The sequence below is a fragment of the Ambystoma mexicanum genome, chromosome 3q (assembly GCF_040938575.1).
Source record: "Ambystoma mexicanum isolate Mex_15411 chromosome 3q, UKY_AmexF1_1, whole genome shotgun sequence".
NCBI classification, from domain to species: domain Eukaryota; kingdom Metazoa; phylum Chordata; class Amphibia; order Caudata; family Ambystomatidae; genus Ambystoma; species Ambystoma mexicanum.
In genome coordinates, this window is record NC_090926.1 from 567,003,915 (window position 1) to 567,027,595 (window position 23,681).

Consider the following 23,681-nt stretch of genomic DNA (forward strand, 5'->3'; position numbering starts at 1 on the left):
CCAACTGTAACTTCCTGCTAAAGATTATGGACAAAGTAGCCACGGCACAACTACAGGCACACATTGAGGCCTCTAATGCGCTACACCCACATCAATCAGGGTTCAGACCATCTCATAGCACAGAATCAGCCATGCTCGACTTACAGACAAAGATGCTTAGCATCTTAGACAAGGGGAAAACGGGACTTCTCATCCTGTTAGACCTCAGTGCTGCCTTTGATCTCTTGGATCATAATCTGCTCGAAACTGCCTTAGGCAAAACAGCAAACTGCTCACAGGAGGCAAAAACATGGATAATGTCCTTTTTAAAAGGCAGAACATCCCGAGTTCATTGGGGAGACAAATTCTCAATGGAAAGGAAGATCCTCTGCGGGGTTCCCCAGGGAGCCAGCATGTCCCCATTGCTGTTCAACCTCTACATTCAATACTTATGCTACATCTTAGACCATGCTGATATATTCTTTACCAACTATGCGGACAATACGCAGCTGGTACTGGGACTCAGCGGGGACCATAAAACTGACAACAACAATCTAAGCAGTATCTATAACATCATAGAACAATGGATGGATTCCAACTGGATGTGTTTGAACGCCAGCAAAACTGAGCTGATGATCTTCGGATCTACCCAAGCCAGAAACTCACTGCCCCACGACTACGCAAATTTCAAGATCAAGGATGCTAACATCAAAGTACTTGAGAAAGTAAAAACTCTGGGTATGATGATGGAAGCGTCTTTAGGAGCAGAGGCCCAGACTCAATACATAAAAAAAAACTGCAATTACTACTTGAGACTCCTCAGAATTATTAGACCGTATCTCACGGAGAACAACTGTGCCACAGTAGCCAGAGCAACCATCCTCTCCCGTTTGGATTATGGGAATGCACTTATGCTAGGAGCCAACAAAAAAAACATCCAAGCGTTCCAGATTATCCAAAATAACGCAGTTAGGATAATCAAATGCAAATCTAAATCAGACCACATCAGATGCATCCACGGGAAGGCACCAGGCTATCTAAAATCAAAAGTATGTCCTTACGTTCCAAGCCGCGCCTTGAGATCCTCGGATCAAAATAGGATCGCAGTGATGCCACACAAACTTAGATCTGGACTGGGAAAATCTTTCCCAGTCATTACAGCAGGTATCTGGAATAATCTGCCAGCCCACATAAGGAAAGAACTTAACTACTTACGTTTTCGTAAATTAGTGAAAACATATCTCTTCAACTGACCTCGACTTTCATGACCTACTAAATCCTTGATTCCAGGAACTGTCCCGTCCATTTCTGTTGTCTCTGTGTTCACGTTTCTGCGCCCCGAAACTCGTGAGTTAACGGCGCAATACAAATAATTAAATAAATAAATAAATAAACCAATAAGCTGGACCAAAACTCAGGTTGGCATTTGATGACAATATTGGCCAAAGCGTTGGGTCCTGGAGCTCGAGAAGATTTTAACTCCTTGATCTTATTTACTATAACTTCATAGGATACATCAATAGGTGGAATTAGTGGGACCCTACTCAATAGTATTGTGTCCTCCGTATCTAACCGGGCATTAAGATTTCCAGAAATGTTATCCATTCTTCCGCCCCAATTGGATTTACTAAAGGACCTTTCACTGCACCACATGCCTCACCTAGGAGTGTCCATATACTACGGGTCTTTCCTTCACAGATCGTCTGCACTAATCTTTGCCAAGATGCATTTTTCTCAGCCCTTCTTTTGGCTTTAATGACTGCTCTGTATCTGTTCTTAATACTCCTCACATTTGCGTAATATATCTCCAGAGGGGCAGTCGTTTTCTTGGCATAGCGAAGCTCAGTTCTGAGTTTCCTCTTGGCATCTCTAATCGCCTTGTCGTAGGAGGGTTTTCTATCCTTAGTTCTGATCATTACTCCTATAGGTGCAGGTGCATGTTTGCCTTAATAAATATTGATCCAATCTTCTATGGAATTAATCGTCATGTCATTGAAGTTAGGAAGTTCATGGGATCTGTCCATAGCAAGTGCTTCCATAGTGTGTGTTACATTTTTATCCGACCAGCTAATCCTAGTACCCTCTTTGTTAACACTCATATTACCCATACTCCTCTCAACAAGATCCCCTCTGGAAATGTTAAGCTCACATACTAGGGCAGCATGATCACTCCACTTATTGGGCGTAACTGACATGTCTTCAACCTGTAGGTGCATTTTAGGGCACACAAATATATAGTCCAAGGTGCTGCTAGAGGTTCCATTCGACCATGTGTGGTTACCCGGATGATCACTGACAGTTCTGCCATTTAACATTTCTAGATCCCAGAACTCAAACAGATATTCCCATCCCCGCCCCTCTGGGTCCTTTATAGTGTGTTGCATGGTACCCTTCTCTTTCAACTTGGAGTTCTGGGATTTTCCCCCCTTCCCGTCATGTGGCAGTTAAAATCACCAACTACTATTACCCCTGTATTTTAAAATTTTATCGACCAAGTCGCCAATAGGTCATGAAGAGCATCTTGCAATTGCTCTCTTAACACCGCCCCAGTGGGGCTATAAAGGCTCACAAGCAGAAATCTTTCATTGATTCCCTTCCTACCATAGACCACTTCTACTGTGATCATATTGTTGTCTAATTTACAACTGATCCGCTTCGAGCCTAAAATATTAGCCACCCCCGTAAGAAGATCTCCATATGGTCTTTCTTTTTCCCCTTTTATGGCCTCAGAATAAAAGATTACATAACCATCCAGTATCAAAGGTTCCATTTCCCACGTCTCTTGCAGGCAGATACAACTGTGCTTATCGAGCAATTTCGTTGAGCCCTCCGATGATAACAGATGAGTGAAGCCACGACAGTTCCATGAGAGAATGGTAAGGTCTCATTGTTTTGATAATACCTCAGGTAGTGAATCCACCAACCATTTTAGAACTTGTTGAACGTACGTATTAACACATACCGGCATGTTACTGCAACGGCCAACTACAAGTTGGCCGGTGGGCTGGAAGAATTACATCCAGCTAAGAGCTGGCGGTCATTCCGACACTCTACCGGCAGCAATAGCTGGTATAGTGCTGCTATTATGAGTGCTGGTAATATTGTCCCCATGGAGGGCAGTGAGACTCCAGGGAATGGGATTTACCACTGACGCCAGCACCTGTAATCCAGCGGTAAAACTGCCAGATTGAGTGCTGGTATCAGCATTTCCATTTGCCGGTATCCTGGCAGATTTACCAGCAAACTTGTAATGAGGCCTATAAAATATCCCTTTTTCCTTGGACTAGTATTCCAGGGCTAGAGGTTATCAAGGCAAATGATAAAGCATTGTTAGGTATAACACAGATTTTTATTTACCAGATATGCCTTTGATGTGTGTAAAAGGAAATATGGGGATATACGGCTCTGAAGGTACAGCGCAATAAACAGTCTGCGTGGTGAGCGTGAGGAAGGCAGTCTGCATGTTCGTTATAGTTCTGAAATAGTCTAAGGTCAGGTGCGTAGCTGATCCACTCCAGTGTTTACCGGATTTTGTAATTTTACTTATTCGATTATCTATGCTGGATCACACATCCTAGAATGCACAGAATAAAACGAGGTATGTATGGGCTCCGCCCTTTTAACATGGGTATACTTGAGAGCTATATCCATGCAATACCTTGTTTGTGCTTGAGAACAGTGCTGTTGCAGTTGATATTCTAGAATGTCTAAATTAGAAATGCGAAACTTGTATTAGTCTTGCTGATTTTAAAACTAAAAGTGCATCCATTTTATTTATTTTACTGTTTTTAGACTAAGGGAACTGCATCTCCCAGCAGGCTTTGCTGCAGCTGTTTTGTGCTGGATTATTTCAGGAGTCGTGCTGCATGGCAGACATTTTTACCTTGTTTGTGCTTGAGAACAGTGCTGTTACAGTTGATATTCCAGAATGCTAAGTTAGAAACTCTAAACTTTCATTAGGCTTGCTGATTTTAAAATGAGAAGTGCATCCGTTTTATTTATATTGCTGTGCTTAGACTGAGGGAACTAGGTCTCCCAGCGGGCTTTGCTACAGCCTATTTATTTTGTTTTACGTCGCGTTAGTGCCTGCGTTTTCGGGCTGGTTTGCGCTTGTTGCGGTGCTGCGTGCAGAGGATTCTTTAGGTAGGCTGCTTATTTTTGTGTTTGTCTGTGTTGTCTTTTAAAATATTGTATGCATACTGATATGGCTCGTACTCTGGGTTCTGACTCCTGTGATATGTTGAGTGGAGAACCCAACTATGTTCGAAATTTCACCCTTAAATCAAAAAGGGCGGATATTGTGCTAAAACGGTTCTTGTAAATGGGGCTTTCTCAACATGGGTGGCAGTGTAGTGTAGTTGATGGGGAACAAGGTGATGCGACCCAGAGGGAGTAGACAGAGCTGGGCGCTGCTTCTCAGGAGACTAAACTGAGTGGCCCATTTGGAGATTCTCCATTAGGTACAAAAAGGAAATGTTAAGTGTGGTGTACTCACAGGTACTATTTACTATGGTGGCAGAATCGAGTGTTGCAGGTCATATCCTGCAACTCAGTAATGTTACTGATCAGAATTGTATTTCCTTAGTTTGGAGTGAGCAGAAATCTACTGTTCAACAACAGGTTGTGGAGCTTAGTCCTAGTAACTGTGAGGCTGATTCATGTTTGAATGTGATTTTTGGTGTTTCTTCACTTGAAGCAGCGCCTGATACTGCAGAGCTGCAGGTTGCAGGTTGCAGGCTGAGGTCAGGAGGGCTGTAGTTTTGGGCCCCTTTTTGATGCAGTGAAGTTGGTGGTCTGTGGAACTAACCACCAGAAAAGCATTTTATTTAATCCAAGATCACTGATAAAACATGCTACAAAAGTGGCAGATTATATTTTAGCCATCAAATTGACATATGTGCAATCTCAGAGTCTTGGCTAAATGATGCAGCCGGCCCTTCCCTCTTGCTGGCCCTTCCTGAGGCTTATAGTATTTTTCGTGCTGATAGGATAAATGGTAGAGGGGGGTTGCCTTCATCTGTAAATCATCGCTGAATGTGTATGAAATTGAATTGCAGGGGCCAATTGATTATGCAATTAGATATATCAATATTCTAACTGACCCAAATACCACATTTAATCTTTTGCTTTATGCAGGCCACCTACAACTATGCCAGATTTCCCAGAACAGTTTTCAAATATGTTGCTGCCTATGCTTAAACCATCATCCAAATGTATTGTCATGGGCGATTTTAATTTATGGTTATCAGAGAGTACTGATCATGCTGCAGTACGGATGGACTCTGCCCTTTGGGACTTTGCTTTTCTCAACAGGTACTCGGGACTACTCATATTAAGGGTAATATCTTGGATTGGCTCTTAACCATGAATGTCCAGATTAGAGAGCTTAATGTCCTACCTTGTCCCTGGTCGGACCATAGATTTGTTTCTTTTGATCTCTTATTACCATCCCAGAAGAAGAGGAATAAACCAGTAAGGACTAGCATCATGCCTAGAAATACTCGCAATCTAACGTTGCAAGCTATAGGTCCTTTTATTTCTTTTCTTGGTCAGAACATGTCAGATTTAAAGTCTGCAGATGATCTTGGCCAAAGTTATCCGAATACTCTCTCTGATCCTGTTACTCTTCTTGCCCCTTTGCAAATTTGATCATTTCCACTTAAAAAGCAGAATGCATGTACTCATCTGTAATCCATGAACTAAAGATCATAAAAAGGAAATGCTTTAGTAAGTCATTTAAATCTAGATCAGTTGAAGACATAGCCCTTTATACCATAGTGGAAAAAAATCATAACGTAGCAATTATTAATGCCAAAAATATTCTGAATACTATGCCAGAATTCTGAATGCAGGATCTAATACTCAGGTGCTATTCAACTTCTGAAAAAACTCGAAAATCCCTGGTCTAGAGAGCCCAATAAAATGGTTAAGGATAATGCGTGATGTACCTCTATCCAGCATACCATGTTTGGGAAACTGTGTGGTATTATGGAGAGCATTAATGTCACCAATAAATTGAGTGGGGATGACAGACTGCTCCATGACATGGGATCAACACAGAGACAGCTGGTTTACCACTCTTGGTGGAGGCTCAAATTCCTTTTGAGTTTAGTCCTATCTTGGAGGCTAAAATACTAGACATTATCACGCAGTTTAAGCCAACCTGTTGTAAGGGGGACGTTTGCCAGCTGTAGTAGTTAAGGGTTGTTTGCTGTCATTAATACAATTGATAACAAAATGTGTTAATCATTTGCTGATTGCCATGTCCCTGATTGCATTAAGCAATCCTGGATATTGCCACTGCTGAAAAAACCTAAGCTTGATCCTACAGTACCAACCAACTATAGGCCAATTACCAACGTGCCCTTCCTCTTCAAAATCTTGGACCGGACTTCCTATTTGCAGCTTCAGGATTATCAGACTACTAATAATATCTTGGGCAAAAGCCAGTCTGGGTTTCGAGCAACACACAATACTGAATCAGCATTATTAGATTTGAAATCTAACATCTTACATTGTATGGATGAGGAACAAGCCAAACTGTTGATGTTGTTAGAACTATCGCTGCATTCGATCTCGTTGATCATGCTCTTCTTACTGATAGGATTTCACAGGTAGCAGCTTTTTCACCATCTGCTTCAGCATGGGTTAATTCCTTTCTTATGAATCGTTCAGCAAGAGTATACAGCTGGGAAGCAGCAGCGGATCCGGTTAAAATCCAGAACGCTGTTCCTCAGGGTTCCTTATCGCCCACATCATATAATGTTTATACCATGCCTCTGTTTCAGTTACTAGATGGCAGAGGGATTAGTTATACCAACTACGCTGACAATACGCAATGTCTAATCTCTCTCTCTGGTGTATATCTTAAAGATCTTGAGGTGATAAATGCCATCTACTCTTTGATACAGCATTGGATGATGTCAAATGGCCTGGCACTAAATAACTCCATAACTGAGCTTATGGTCATAGGTACAGCTGATAAGTTATAAGAGCTGGGCCCTGAGTATCACATTTTTGACATTGCATGCTGCAAATTGAACACTCTGTCAAAGGTTAACATTTTGGAGGTCTTTTTTTACCAGAACATGAATATGAGAGCTATGGTCAACTATCTAATTTCTTCAACAGCGTACTACATGAAATCGCTACCCCAAATCCAGCCATTTGTCACCAGGCAGAACTGGGCTATCATTGCTAGGGCCATAATTTGTACAAAGATAGACTATTGTGGTAGCCTTCAAGGTATTTGCAAGGGCGACATGAACAGGCTTCAGGTACTATAGAACAGTGTTGTATGTGCAGTAGTAGGGTTGAGTAGGCAAGATCACATTTCACAAGCCAAAAGAGAGTTACACTGGCTCCCAGTGGATACTAGGATTTCATTTCGGCTCTTGACCATAACACATAAATGTTTGGTCGGTACTACCTCACCATGTCTATCTGAAAGCCTTTCTGGCTCCCGAATCGAAGGACACTTCATTCCAACAATAGCAGCTTCTTGGTGGTACCTAGGACTAAGTTGGCCCTGGCCACCAAAAGGGCTTTTTATCCTGCTGCTCCTACACGATGGAGCCCTTTGCCTACTGATCTGAGGGGCATTTCATCATTGGATACTTTTAAACGGTCCCTAGAAGCTCATGATTTTTCAGGAGCTCTGCTTTTTCTGTTTCTGCCCTGATTCTGGATTGGTGCATTTAGTTGCTTTGGTTGTGTTATTGTTTCAGCGCCCTTATGCCTACGGGCTGGGTTTTGGTGCAATATAAATAATAATAAATAAATAAATTACATAGGGCCTCATTACAAGTGTGCCGGTTCAGCAACAACGGTGCCGGTAAGCTTACCTGCACTATGCGCACCAGCACCGTTGTTACCGGACCGGCACACTACTAGTCTGCAGGTGGGTGCTGTCCCACCCGCCAGGGTCAGACCTGGCGGGCAGAACGGCACCCACCCGCAGAGTCTCACCAAAGCACCATCACCGTTATTAACGGTGCCGGTGCTTCCCCATTCCCATTAATTCCTATGGGACTCAAATGGGAATGGGGACTCATATTTACCGGCGCCTGACTTCCCGGAACACCGGGGTCGTAATGCCCCAGTGATTCCTGCAAGCCAGGCACCAGTAAATATTACAAGTCCGGCGGCAACCCGCCGGGAGCACCGACAGGGTAACCGCCGGACTTGTAATGAGGCCTATAGTCTTTATTCATACCAAACGAACATGCCTCAATCTTAAATACTCGCTTCTTTGGAAAGCTGGTGTAGCTTTAAGATGCTGTACACTGTGTTCCTTGTAGCGTAGGAACTGCTCCCCTGAAGAGCTTTGCATGTCTTGTTTCCATTCTGCCCCTACACTGCCTTACGGGAGTTTACGCAGCGCACCTATGAAGCAATCCCTTTCTGATACCTTAGTCGGCTTGGGGTTTGCAAGGGAAGGGCAATGCTGTTCTATTGATGCTTTACAGCCTGAATCAGAAGACTGGGTAGGGCAGCCCACCCTCTACCTCCCAGGAGGGGCACTCGGGGAGTCTGGATCTGTTACGGATCAAGCTTATTTGCAATGACTTTGGCCCATCTGTTCCAGATTAGGTCTGAACACTTCTGCTGAGCTGCGAGTTCACTGCATGTGCGTGTGCTGCACGTAGCAGGCAACTTCTGCTGCAATGGGGCAGACTTCAACCCCACTCCATCACAGACTGCCTCCTCTGAATTGGCACAGAAGACTTTTGCATGGGTGACTTCCTACAAATGCCACCAGTTCTTCACACGTCACGCCCAGCTTCACCATTACGCAACATGTCTGCTGTGGTTAAAGTAAAGGAAAATTACTTCCAGAAGTGTCAACCAAAGGACTGCCCTTCTAGGGATCTCTGTGCCCGCGCCCCTTATAAATGTGTGCATAATGCGGGACAAAAAAGCTGTTTCGTGCTTTTCTTTCTTCACTGAGGTGCAGTATTGACAATGGTTATATTTTTTTAAGACATTTGTTCTATAATAGCTTTTGATTGATGCAAAGATTTTTTTCCGAAAAGAAATGGAAGAGCACCTGCAAAATATCGTCAATAAGAACAGCTGAACTAATGAGTTTTACTTTGCAGGGTCTCGCCAGGAGCCCTTTGGGGAAAACCCACCATTTGAGTTTTCCTTATCCAATACATGTACATATACACATACGTAAATTCATTTTGCATTGACTTCTTCCAAAATTCTGCTGCTGACAACTTTTGAAATGCTGGACAGATTTGGATAAAGTGTTCCAAAACAAATGCTTAGCACCGGCCCCTCAGAATTTGACAATTTGCTTAAAATTCGTTAAACAGTTTAAAAGTTCAAAATGTATTAAGAACACAAAAAAACATGTTTTTAGTCTACTCCCATTCATTTTCCCATAGAGAAAAAAGTGTTTTCATTGAACACATAGCACAAACACCACTGAATGAATTTGCACCAAATAAGAAACAATTTTGGCAAAAAGAGCTTCAGGTGAGCCTTTTGTTGGTTTGGTGTAAAACCGTGCTGTAGTTTTGAAATAATTAGATGGAGAAAAAAAATGATATATCTCTCTCATGGTGCATTGAATCAGTGAGGTTGTTCAGAAATCAAAAGCCTCCATTTTGTTTCCTCGATGCAAGTGATTCGCGTTGTACTCTAGATGGAAGCTGAAAAAGAAATATGTTCAAAATTGTATTTGGAGTAGCAAAAGGAAAGAGTAGTTTAAAATAAGGGTGGAGGCAAAGAGGACCACATCTGTAGTGAGGTAGTGGTGGGCTGGGGAACCTGTTTGCTCTAGCCCATTTGTGTCTTAATGGGGGAAACCCGCAAAATGTCTTCAGGAATCCCTCGGAAAGGTTGCTAAAAGCACTAACAAGAAATGCATCACATGAACTTGTGAGAATTAAGAGGCAATAAGAGAGGATCAGGGAGGATTTACACAAGGCAGGAACCTGAAAATGAGGTAGAGGCACATGAAGAGTTGACAGTGGGGATTGGGAGGACTTTTAAATTGTCAATCAATTTCCCTTTCCCGCGGTGATGGCAAAATTATGCATTACCACCAGAATGATTATTGCCCATAGATACTGTGTTAATAAAAAGCAGTACATGGGGATGGCCATGGGATATTCCTGGGGACATAACAGCAGAACGAAAGGAGAGGGGAAAAAAGGGGGCATGGGCCACTACTAAAGCCCTTAGCTGGTGGGAACTGTTTAGGTACTAGGCAGGGGGGAACAGCCAAAGGCTAAGGCCAATGGGTCTTTCTCTTTTTAAATAATTTGGGCAATGTGGCCAGTGGTCCTTGGAGAATATGTAGAATAACAAAGCACTTGAAATTCAATGAAAACATTTAGTTTAGACAGGGTTAAATTTATCTAATTTATCGCAACATAACCCATGAAATTCAGCTGGTATGGGAAGTTATGACCATCTTAACTCAGAGCCCTCCCCATTACTCAGCTCATGACATGAGCACATACGCAACATCACAACAGGGATTAACAATGAGATCAGAAATGACACCTTGTGCGCATCTACATGGGGGACTCAGAGTTAAGATGGTCGTCACTACCCACATAGAAATATTTACACAGAATATGTTTATATTGGGTTAAAATGGTGCATTATACAGCACACTTTCTGTGAAAAACTGGGTAAAAAGCCAGACAGTTCGAATTGTTTCTGTAGGGCAACTCCAATCCAAAAATGCAATAGATGCAAGTTACCAACAGTGCACAGGAGCATTTCCCAACACATTTTCATAATACCTTCACCCACAATATATGCCAATATAAAAACATGCTGGCTGCCCCAATATATTCTAGAATTCCTATATCAAAGCATACTCATGATTGCTTTGTACATAATGCCAGTAATCATACTATAAGGAAACATGTCCACACTGGCTCTGTCAATGTATGGCAGTATCTCACATAAATAAATATTTCTAAACTTTAACCTTTAACATGCCATGCCACAACACAAACCACATTTGCTGTATCCTTGATGCACAGATAATAACACCTAACAGGTTTTCTTTATCATAAATGCCCAGAATAAAATACCATGCTACAGTTCGGGCTAAACTGGACTGCCCCAAAATGCATGTCTAGCCAAGTAATAACACAGCATGCTTGGCTTTTCATAGATGCCCAGTAAGAAACATCATGCAACAGTTAGAAAGTGCTAGACTGACCTACCACAAAATGCCAGTCTAGCCAAATAATAACACATACCATGCTTGGTTTATCACATATGCCCAGAAAATAAAAAGAGTCATGACACAGTAAGAAATGACCGTCTTGGTTGATAAAAGAAAGGATCATTTTTTACTGGGCATCTAGTATAGATGCTGAGTGAAAAATGCATTGTTGCTGAGCCCAGCCTCCCACCACCCACCCGCTCCCCAGCCCAGCACAAACACATGTGCATACATTCACACAACACATACACACACATCATTCACTCACTCATTCACATGCACACCCTTACACCATACACTCACTCATCTACATACATTTTACATAAAAATATAAAATCTTACCTGTACTCAGCTCTGGATTCAGCTCCACTACGGCCTCCTCCCCTGACCTCTGCTTGCACATGAGCAGAAACCAGGAAGCAGAGCACTTTCTGGTTCCTGCTCATTTGTGAGCAGGAGTAGGAGGTGGAGTGCTGATGGTACTCCATCCAGCTCCATTTGTATCTGCAGGGAGGTGCAGGGCCGCCCCCTTGCACATGCAAACATTCAGTACCCCAACCTGCATTTCCAGTGGGCCATGCAAGGCTGCCTTTCATGGACCATTGGACATGCACGGCTGGAGTACGAACTGTCAAGGGGACACCGCGTTTCCCTATGACAGTTCAAGACAGCCCATGAGTGCTCCCTCAGCTGCAACAAGCAAGTGAGGGAGCGCTTCTGGGCTGGCGTGGCTCCTCCATGGTGGGCAAGGGTATTGGTGGATTAACGACCCCTAGCCCATTATGGCCGATCTGCCCCGGCTGTGTGTGTGTATATATATATATATATATATGTGTGTGTGTATTTTTATAGGGTCCGTAATCGCGACCCTGTAGTTATTGTTAAGTTAACTTTCTGATAGCAAGAGCAGTTTTTGGACAGTTTACGGTGCCGTGTGGCAAATCCCCACAAAACCTCGCAAAATAAATATAGCCCAGACTAAGAATTGTTTTGCAAATTTTGGTGCATTTTTGTCAAGGGGGTGGAGGCAACGTTGTAAGGGGTTCCAAACATTTCAAAATCCGGATAAACTTGAAGATTTTGCTCACAGCAGCAGCTCAAATCACTGGAGAGATTTTCATGAGGAGCAGCAGCCTCATCCCGAAAAGCGTGCTTTTGTAAATTTGCTGTTATTTCGTCCGGTAGATTTTTAAAAATTAGGCAAAATGTAGGTACAAAATTAGTGAAACCTCGGTTCGGTCCGCTGACTTACTTCTTGATTCGGTGTGTGTGGACTCCTCTGGACCAATCAGTAAGCCGCATAATGCTTGCAGGCTTCGGGCAAAGGTGCTGATTGGTCAATTGGGAACCGTGAGGTGCGTACAAACATTTGAAACAGACACTATCTTGGATTCATCAACTGCACCTGTCGTCGCCGAACATTATTGTTGGGTGGGGCATGTCCAGAAAAAAGGCCAGAAACCAGAAGTTTTTTCTTCTCCTAAGTCTAAATACTTGACAAATGTTCAAGGACATTCATGCATTCATGCATTATGTGATCTGGGGAATTCGGCCCTTCTTCCTTAAGGGGCGCCACCCCTTTTGAGGCTAGGAAGGTGAGCCAGCTAAGCAAGACCCTCCCTTGGAGTTTGATAAAGTGTGACCTCACTGGGAGTGACTCCCCACCAGGGGACAGGGACTGACATTCCGGTAAGAAACTCCCTACAACTGAGACATTGTCTGCCTAAATGAGAATACCAAAAGTGGATCTAACTGTCAGCTGTGGAAATAATGTAGAAAGTGAATTTCAACCATTGGAACAAGGCAATGCTGGCCTCTCAATGGGCTTGACAGTTAAACCACTTTGGTATCTGGCAAAAAGAATAAGAGGACTTTCCGCCTTAAATGGAGGAGGTGAAACGATACGCAGAGGTGAGCCTCCAACATAGCGATGTCATTGGGAGACGGAGCCGCACTGCCGATGGGTAGTAGAAGGACCCAGAAGTCAGTCCAGAGGGAGTCCTAGAGCAAAACCGGGAGAGAAGCCAGAGAGAATGAGAAACATGGTCGATGAGGCACAGGGCTCTGCAGAGTCAGTGAGGCTGAGTAGAGCCAACCCCATGGGAAAGCATGACCCCATGGAGGACGTGGTGTGCTTGGAGCCCTGGAAACAACACAGAACTGGGTGAGTGAGAGAGAAATGAGACCCCCGGCTCACACTACGCGAAACAAGAGCGAGAGCAAGATAACGACGAGCAAATAAACACTCTGGCTTGCATTCAGGAGAAGATGCCCAGGAGCTGTGGAGAAAAACAGCGTCACTGAGTCGAAGCCACCTCACTGGAGCAGGATCTGCTATGGAGAAGGTACATGGATTGCTCATAGTATAGAGAGGCAGAGACCAGACCATAAGTACGGGAGAAGGAACAAAGAGATCTCTACGAGGGGCAACAAGGTACAGAGAGGGAGACAGTCATACATAATAAGAGTGGTTATGGGAGCCCTGAAAAGCTGAGTGTTGTAATAAAAACCAAGAGAAATATATCCTAGGAGGCGATACACATACCCCTATGAATCAAGCAATGAACTGGGTACAAAAGACCCAATGAAGCCAGAAGGGCCCTATAAAGGAAGTAAGGAATAATCAGAAGGGGAAACCAGGATCAAGCAAGACTGGCATCTCTTGGGGAGCAACCCGTGTGGTTTATGCTATATACCTAAGGAAAACCTTCATCTTTATTTTTAACTCTGACAAGATTGACATGAACTGATAAAGTCAGGAGACCTGTCTCCTATTAAATCATTGTGGCAAAAGAAATTAGGAGAGATTCCTGGGCACACCGGGAGATGGCAGAAGACTGAGGGCAACCTATACTGCCCGTTTTCCCTTTTAGGTTGTTTTTCTAAGTGGTGTGGGGCAGTTTAGAAGGTAGGATCTGGACAGAGGACAAGGTTTATTATTTTGACTAATTTTGATGAGCCCCCTTAGTTTAGTTTGTTAGGTAGGGAGCTTTCTTAGTAGCAATAGGGTCAGTAAGGCATTATCATTAATTTAAATACAATTCCTGTAGTAAAAGTATGTCTTCTGGTCCAAGTCTTTCTTCTGGTATGCCACAATATACATATATATGTTTATATCCTTCAGAGCTATGCTTTAATTTGTACAGCGCTCAGCCTTTATATTTACAAGAAGCATATAGACAGCTAAATGATTCGGATTACTATGAACTAATTAATGAGGAAGCTTTGTTGGATACAAAAATATTATTTTATTCCTTATTAGAGGGTTTGTTTGAAAGATGTCTTCTTGAATGGGGGGATTTTCCTTTTTTGAGGAATTATCATCCTTTGGCTCCCATTTTGTATTATTTGCTTAAAGTGCATAAGAATGCCTCCCAACCACTAGGGAGGCCGATTGACACTTCTCTCTCAAAATGTTTAGACACGTTTTTTCAAACTTTTGTGAAAGGCTTAAATTCCTACATTAGGGACACTTCATATTTATTGTTGAAACTAGAGGTTGTGAATTGGGAGGCGTCTTATGTTCTAGTCTCACTTGAGTTGGTGTCCCTGAATACCAGTAGTCTACATGATTTTGGTCTTTTAGCTTGCAAGCATTATTTGGATACCAGATCCATCGGCTACAAGCAGCAAAATTAAATGCTTTGCAAATGTTGCCATGTTGTATTTCTTTTTTAAGGTGAATATTTTAAACAGACAGTTGGTACGGCTGTGGGGTCATGTATGGCTCCCACTTATGCTAACCTTAATATGGGTTGGTGGGAAACAACTACAGCATGGACTGAGCAGCATGATAAGTATTTCAATCGTGTGGTGCATTGATATCGGTTTCTAGATGCCCTGTTTATCATTTGGGAGGGACCAATTACCCTTTTACATGAATATATCTTGATTGTTTCAATAATCCTGCATTTCATTCGGAAATGGCCATCACTGCCAACCCAGGAATTCATCTTTTTTGATGCTATGTTTCGTGTCTATGACAACTGTTTGAGATCTAATTTGGACAGGAAAGCAAGTGAGTCGAATTCTCTTTTGCATGCTCCGAGATATCACTTGCAGCCTCTAAAATGGAGCATGCCCTGTGGAGAGATGTTGCGAGCAAGAAGGAATTGTTCCAGAGACAAAGATTTTTAATTGGCTACTAGATTATTGAAGACTGGTTTCTAACAAGAGGTTATTCTCATAAAACAGTTGACCTCGCATATCAGAAAGCCAAAATGAGAAATCGATCGTATTTATTGAAAACTAAATCTAAAACTGATGAAACATCGGTTATTTGATTTATTGCTCAATTTAATGTTCTTTCTAGTGGTATGAGGAAGATTTGAACCAAATATTTGTTTATCTTGATGGGCGACAGGGATTTTAATCATTGTTAGCTAATACTCCCTCAATAACATTTTCTAAAGTTCCGTCTTTGGAAGACAAACTTGCACCTAGCATGCTTAAAGATTCAATGCAAAATCAAGGGGCTGGCGTAGTCAAATTAAAAGGGCCCTTGTTTTCCACAAATGTAACAAATGCAAAATGTATAATTTTGCTCAGGTGGGTGCTACAGCGCAATATAATCAGCAGACATTTGGGAAAATTTGGCAGTTATCACGTACACTACTAAGTTTGTAGTGTATTTTATAGAATGCCCTTGTGGTTTGAAATACATTGGATCAACTATGGGAGCGCTCAAATGGAGAATTGCATTTTGCAGCACTCTAGAGCCACCAAAATGTAGATGGAAATTAACCTTTGCCTTACATTTTCAATAATCTCACAATAGTGATGTTCCTTGATGTTGTTTGGAGCATTGGTGCATGTTAAAGAACATACACGTGCATAGAAAATAGGCAATAGAGAGAGGCGATTGCGACAATTGGAGTCCAGGTTAATAATACGGTTGGGCACAATGAAGCTGCATGGGCATAACAGTGATGGCAAACTCTTTGTAGTCCTGGACTGAATGTTTACAGCTGTTGTTGAGATTCCCTGTACACTGACAATGAGGCGAGGTTGGTCTATCTGTGTTAGCCCACGAGTGCGGAATTCACATTACTTCAAATCATTGTTGCTTCTGGCCTACTTAGACATTAGCTGATTTTGAGATCTCCTTTATAACAATAATGAGGTGGTTCTACCTGAATGTATGCTAGCCCACTAGGACAGATTTAGCAGTCTTTTAAACCATCGCTGCTGCTAGCCCATTTGGGAATTAGTTGATCTAGTGATCTCTTGCACGTTAATAATGGGGCGATGTTCGCTGAATGTGTGTTAAGCCACTAGGGCCGAATTAACAGTTTATCAACTATTGGCAGATTTTTTCAGCCATTGTTGCTGCTCATACACTTGGGCATTGGATGTTGCTGAACCGTTCTGTACTGATAACGAGGTGATGTTATTTAATGTTCGTTAGACCACCAGGTTAGAACTAGCAGTTTCTTAAATCATTGCTGCTGCGAGCCCATTTGGGCACTACTAGAATCCTTTTCAGCTATTGTTGCTGTTTTCAGTCACTCTTGCACCTTTTTGCTCCTGAGTATGTCACGAATTTGCACACAATGTATTTTGTAATTTTCTATATTTGTTTGCGCTTGTACTTTAGCACTTTATCATTTTTAGTTATAATTCTCTAATATGTCAGTGCCTTTGTAGTAGAATCCACAAGTGGATTTGCGGCTATTAGCCACGCACATTAATTGTAAATGAACGTTCTGTAGTAGTCTGACTGCATTTTAAGATGGCGCTTGCATTTGAGATGGGAATGCCATGTTTATTGTTTCCAGTGACTTGATGTACAATTAACATTACCTGAAACGAGGGCTCTACCTTTTCTTTCAAATTTTGAGCTTTCGAATTTGGTAGATGAAATTGCCTGACGACGTCCCTGAGAGGACGGATCGCACCGAGTCTTGTAAACTTGTCTTCACGTGTTTTCATTGAATTGTGTCCAGCCGATCTTTTGCAGGTATTTTTCCTCAAAAGAACTACACAGCACTTTACAGAACGAATGCTCAGGTCTTTTTGTTGAGTCAGTAATAAGATTCTGGATATTTATTTATGAGCTCATTCTTTGTGAATATATGTATATATATTTATATATGTCCAGCAGAAGCAACTCAAACGAGGCAGTTGACGGCTCTCCAATATAGACTTCAGCCCCAATATCCAAAAAGATAGTTTATTAATCCATGAAGTGCTATGGAAAGTTCTCCTGCAACAACGCGATTCGCCCTCAAATGTGCTGGGTCACTTTGTGACTGTGACAAAGCCCATGTGAGGGCGAAACGTGTTGTTCAAAGGTGTCCAACATTTTATCCCACAAGCTTTCAGTGAATTGTTTAATAAGGCCTTTGTGAGATCCTCTCAGTACGGTTTACTTGAGCAAGGACCGTGCCTATTTAGTGGTGTGGCTTTTTTGTGCCTTTTGGTCTGTATGATTCCGAATTTAAATGCTACAAGACTCCTTGAGGGTCAGTCCTGTAGAATGGCGAGAAACCTGGTGACACCTTTCGTATATTAACTGAAATTCCAATGACAACGCAGCCGTCCTGTTTGCATTCTGTAAAAGCCCCTCTTCCATAGGTCAGGAAAAGTTGTGGTTGCTTGGTTACAGCACCAGAAGGAAGGAAACACGATGACTCTGTTTGGAGATGACAGATGAAGCGCAGCTTTCATGGTTCGCACTGGCTGTTACTGGTATTGTGACCTACATCTAGCATTTTTTCCATTCACATTTATCTGTGGTAATGCTTGCTATTTCTCTTTTAAAATCTCAAAACTGTCTTTTCGAATCCCGCTTCAAGAACTCAGTTAAGATTTGGAGCTGCTGGGCTTGTGACTATCACTTCCTTCAATCATATGGAGGGGTTTGCGACATGCATTTTATCAGTCTAAGATGTATTCAGAATGTCATAAATTACCATAGCGAGCACTCTCTAAAAGTGATATAGGGCATTTTAAAACAGAATAATCGTGTAATCTGCATTATTGGTGTGTTCCCCACAAGAACGCATATCCCTCCTAATCCCTTTGAACAATTCTAGGTCGTTATATATAACAATAGCTGGCCTCCTGCCACCCTCCCACTTCCCAAACTAAAAATGCATGTGGCACCTTGTCAACCTCCCCAAGACTCCCTTCAAACCATAACAATCAGGACCTTGGATACATCCACTCTCCCTCATTTCCCTCATGTATTCACCGCCCAAAGTGAAACGGTACCTGTGGTCATGTCATCCACCCCCATCTACCTCAACTCCCCTATACCTTTCCTTGTCTTGTTGAAGCTACAGATCTGTCCGACCTAATACAGGGCATGGTGTGGACAGTGCAGGAGCAGTGAGTCTGTGAAAAGGACAGGCTCGGTGAACTAGCACTCTCAGAGAGCCAAGCCTCATCGATTTAGGAAGAGACAGGGAATTCTCTGGATCTATCAGGTCTAGAAAGACATCTGGGAGACAGTATGTGTATTGGTGTGCATAGTATCATCGTAGGAGAACATGATTTCCATATTCAACTCCTGTTACTTCAGAACAGGAAGATACAGCACTAATAATCCCAGAGACGGCAGGCGTTGCTTCCTGCTAACAGCACGAGACCCAAGTTGCATGCCCAAGTGAAGTACGGTCCGTCAAATGGGCCATAACACTACTATCAGGAGGTACAGCCTCCTCATCCCTCCAATTTAGCATCTTCACAGTCTTTCTGAGGTGTCAATAGCTTTTCCTTTAAGCTGTGAAAGGCATGGTGGCCATTTCACAAGTTTACAAAATACAAAACAAAATGGCTGCCAGTGAAAACAGAGATGGATACTACTCCTTTTCCCTTCTGCCTTTCCTTGGAGACCATGGCTAAGTTGGGAAGAGCATGGTCCAGCGTGGTGAGCAGGTGAGCATGGTAGCTGGGAAAGGTGGAACAAAGGTAAGTGGATAGGGAAGAGGGAATCAGGTGAGGGAAAGTGTGGTAGGGACAGGACAAGGGAAAGTGTGCCAAGCTGCAGTGTGAATGAAGGCGGCCGTAAACCTGCAGGGTAGATTGCAGCACCCTCACATGAGGGAGAATGGAACGTGGGTCTATACCAGGAGGTAAGGCATGGTTTCTGAGCCCTCAGATAGGCCTGGAGGCAATGCTATGTCACCTCCCGGTGGAAAAATGTACTAATGACTCCCTACCTAATCAATGTACAGCATATAAGATATCCCGAATGTTGTTAATCTTAACCATATTTTGAATATTACCCATCTGAACATGGTCATGCGTAAAAGTGGATCTAGTTCTGAATTTCACGTGCTAAAGAGTGGCATTACGTAAGGCTGCCATCTACAGGCCTGTCCCCCTCAAAACACTCTCTCCATTCCCCTTCTTCCACCTCACCACTATTGGGTCCCCTCCTTCCACCTGTTTATACTGCATGGTGTCTGTGGCCCCCACTCCATCCCAACTTACCTGCCATCCACCTTTACCTCTGGGTGGTCATCCTTCCATCAGCTTTCTGGTGATTCTTTTGTGTGCATCACCCTCCCCCTCATTTGCCTCCCGATCACAATTGCTACAAATGCCTTCTCAGTAGATAGGCTGTTTAGAATTTCTGATTTATTTGGATTCTCTTTGACCACAGTGCAATCCAAATGTGTTGCGCTTAAACTAAAGAGAGCGGCACCTTCTCTGGTTGGGCAGAGTCATCAACATGCAATCCTTGTAATTGGGTTCTTTTGTTGTTTTAGCCCCCTGCAAACACTGTGGAAATATTGACTGGAGCTGACATATCGGCCAACAAATTCCACAGGAAGAGAAAAGAGGTGATATAAGACACTCCTACTGAGTACACCTTCCTAACGTCATAGTTTCTGAGAGGAAGCCACTAACCATTATCCTAACAAATTCCGGTCTGAGACCAAATATAGTTCAAGCGCCTCTTGAGAATCCTGGGCTCGAATGATTAAATGTGTTTTTGGAATATCACCACCTTGGTGAAGGTTTATTTATCTAGTAACAACTACTAAGTGAGTAGAGTTCCTCATATTGAAAGCTGATTTTCAATGCCAATCAGGCCCTATCTGGCCAGCACCAGTGAACGGCAGCAGCACTGCCTTGATCCTATGAGGAACTTGCTGTAGGTCTTAAACATGATATTTTAAAATCAATATGTACTAAGGTATTGCACTCTGAAGTAACTTTGTATGCAATCAGCATATAATATCATGTCAAATAAGCCAATAAAGAAGTGTTTTTGCTTGATCTTTGCAAAATATGGGCATCAAGATTTGACTTAATGGTGGAAATGACCCTGCGCATCTCGTTCTCTTGTTTGGTGCTTTCTTTCTGTGCTCGAGTTTATGGGTAAGAATGATGCATCCCACAAAATGTTACTAAGTGACTCGTGTGGGTTTCCCAGAGAATGAGCTTGGTCAGTATTTCTAGAAATCAGTGGGTTTCTACTTTTCACTACTAACTTGGAGCCAGGCCAGATTTGATTTCATGGAACTCATTGATTGTCCTGTTTTTTAAAGGAAATAGTCTTAAGGCTAGCAGCCTACTGAGAAGTTAAAAAATATACATATATTTATCCCTAAAATTAGGAAAGATAATGAACCCCTGTTGTTTGCCAGGAGATACGCTTAGTTTAACTTGATGCAGATTGAGCTAAGGGGACAGAGATCTAAGAAATGTGTCTAAAATTGCTAACACTGTACAGATGAAAAGTGTTTTTTTTTTTGTCATAACGGGAAATACTGCTTTTTAAAGATTCTCCGAGATAACACCTATCTGAAATAAAAGATTAGCCGTGGCCCTTAAACCATTAAGGACATGATGGCCTATGGCTTTAATAAGTTGTGAAGGTGTCTGTACTTTGGGGGAAACAGTTTGAACTAAAGTGACTGTATATTCATGGATGTATGCATATATAGACGTATGTGAAGGCTCCTAAATTGTTCGTTAAGCCAGGTAATAAAGATTGGTTGCATCAGCTTCTCCCTGGCCAATGTTGATAATATCCAGTTTAGACACGGAAGATGTCGTATTTAGGCAAATTCGATCCACCTGGCTGTAAAAAAATGAAATTATTGCACAGCGATAGAAAAGGAGCCCTTTGATTTCCTGTTGCTGGACATGCATAGCTCATATGCCTTTTGTGCAATCAATATTTTTATTATATTGAACTTGACGGTTTTGTAAGAGTTGTTTGGTCTTTAGATAATAAGCATGCTCCAAGTAGCTGTGTGAAGCGCCTCATTATGCCATTATCGCTGCTTAATAATAACTGATGTTTTGCCCACACGCTGGCACCACACCTGGTGTAATTGCTCAACACGTTTAGAGAAAAGTGTTCGGTGTTTCCCTCAGTGGAGCCAACCCACATATCATTGATCCCAAAACCAGGGAAGGCTCCTGTGCAATGCGCATCATGTAGGCCACTAGCCGTAATACCTGTGGGAGCCATGTTGTATGCACAGAGTTTGGCCACTAGCTTTCTAGCTGGTGATCAGCACACTAGTTCATCTAGGTGAGCCTGGCTTACTCTCAATCCCACAGCACATTTGATAAGGTATGGCCTATTCTCCATATCACGGTAAAGCTTTGAGATCTCCAGTCCAGTCTGTTCCCTACCACTGGCATTAGATGCTGAGAAGGCATTCCACTGAGTACGCTGGACCTTGCGGTGCAAGATACTGCTTAGATGTAGGACGGCATAAGCAAGATGAAGACAGCAAATATTCAGTGCCGGAAAGTTAAAATGGCAGGCAATTACTCCTAATACTCCAGATTCTCTTCTTGAGAAATGATCAACCAGGCACGGCCCTTACCCCTCAGCCCATTTACTTTAATGATGCAACCATTAGCCTCAACAGTAAGACACAGTCTATTTGCTGATGATGTCATTTTGCTGGTAAAGTGGCTGTTTACAGTGAAGTGGTTATGTCCATAAACTATGGGAATCTGTCAGTGGAAATAAAGCACTGTTTCGTCCTTCTGCTGACTGAGAAATGACCCATGTGCAGTCGTGCTAGCCTGAGCATTTTCAATAACTGTCTGTTTTGAGTTCTACTCTACCCCCAGCATATGATGCCAGATGGGGAAAGGGCGACTTGAAGTCTTATCACAAGTGTTTGAATCGTTGTATGAATTAAATAATGGTTTTATTTATTTCGTTTATAATTCTTTAGAACGGGGGTAACCCCCAAAAGCTTCTCCTGTGGGCTGCTCTTCCTCCTGCTTGTCTTTGTAAGGTTTTCCCACTATAATTATGGGGAAAAGCCTTTACCCAGCCCCAACAAGAATGCTCTCTGTTGTGCTCCCCCCTTCCTACTCTCCCTTTCCCCAGATTACCTACCAGTCCCTATTTTGTCAAACACAGGTTTTCGTTTGCTGCATTCTCATTGTTCAGAATTCCACAGTAAGCGCAGTGCACAACTTAACACTCCCCAAAAGGCTTTCTTAAAAAAAAAAGAAATTATAATAATTTCCAGCAAGGATACCTTTCTTTGATCGGTTTTAAACTCTTTAAGATTAGTGGAACAATGGCTTGATTTCACAAATTAGCCAGTTCTGCATTCCAGGCAGAATTCGGCATATCTGTTTTCTGGAAACTAAGTATTTTGTTGTCTAAATTGCTGTCAAAGTTTCTGATGCATAATGATCGCATTTCATGAGAAATCCTGATTTTCTGTTGCAGGGGATCCAACATTTCTTTGTTTTTAGGGAATTGGAAATGCTGTCATTTTGGGCGCATTGTCATTTGTCTTGAAGCAAGCAAGACAAGACACGGCTTTAGATTCTTGGCGGTTGCATGATTCAAGTGACTTTTAAGAAACTGCATACTCATCTGACCTGTTTCCATCTCTTTTCCCCTTCAGGTGTTTGCTGCTGAGGAAAATGTGGATTTCCGGGTACATGTGGAAAATCAAACACGAGCAAGAGATGACGTAAGCAGGAAACAGCTGAGGGTCTATCAACTGTACAGCAAGACAAGTGGGAAACACATCCAGGTGCTGGGAAGGCGCATCAGTGCAAAAGGGGAGGAGGGCGATAAATATGGTAAGAATGGAAGCTTTCCAATCGCATTTGGATAGAGAATCAACACTGAAAGTGAAACTAGTCAAACTAGAGAAGCCACCTGATGCCATTAGCTGTGGTCTTCGGTTGGTCAGGACAGCAGAGTTATGAAAACACAGCTGTGATGTGAACACTGTAAAATTATTTTTTTTTCATGTTTATTATGAGCATTACAACTTGCTCCAGGGACAGGGCCCTGGACAGGCTGCAGACTTGTTTTGTGACACTTAAAATCAGGAGAATTATGTAGAAAAAGATTCATCCAATGGATCCGATACTCAAAAGCTACAGCAAATTAAAAGCGGGTCGAGGATGCGCTCTTTTAGTTCCCGTAGTTTGAGAAATGCACGGGCCGCCTTATTCGAACGGGTGGCCGGCGAATTTCAGGGGGCTGTGCGGCAGCGCAAAAGATCTCTATGTGTTTTACTTGGGCTTGACTCAGCAACATATTCAG

The 23,681-nt window shown here is 42.6% G+C and overlaps 1 protein-coding gene across 1 annotated transcript in view; it reads left to right on the forward strand.

Annotated features, from left to right (window-relative positions):
• FGF18 (fibroblast growth factor 18) overlaps nucleotides 1-23,681 on the forward strand; it is a 985,397-nt gene that overhangs the window by 525,914 nt on the left and 435,802 nt on the right. The window contains exon 3 of the mRNA XM_069654338.1: nucleotides 23,029-23,209. Coding sequence (XP_069510439.1) covers nucleotides 23,029-23,209 — 181 coding nt within the window. The remainder of the gene's footprint in view (nucleotides 1-23,028; nucleotides 23,210-23,681) is intronic.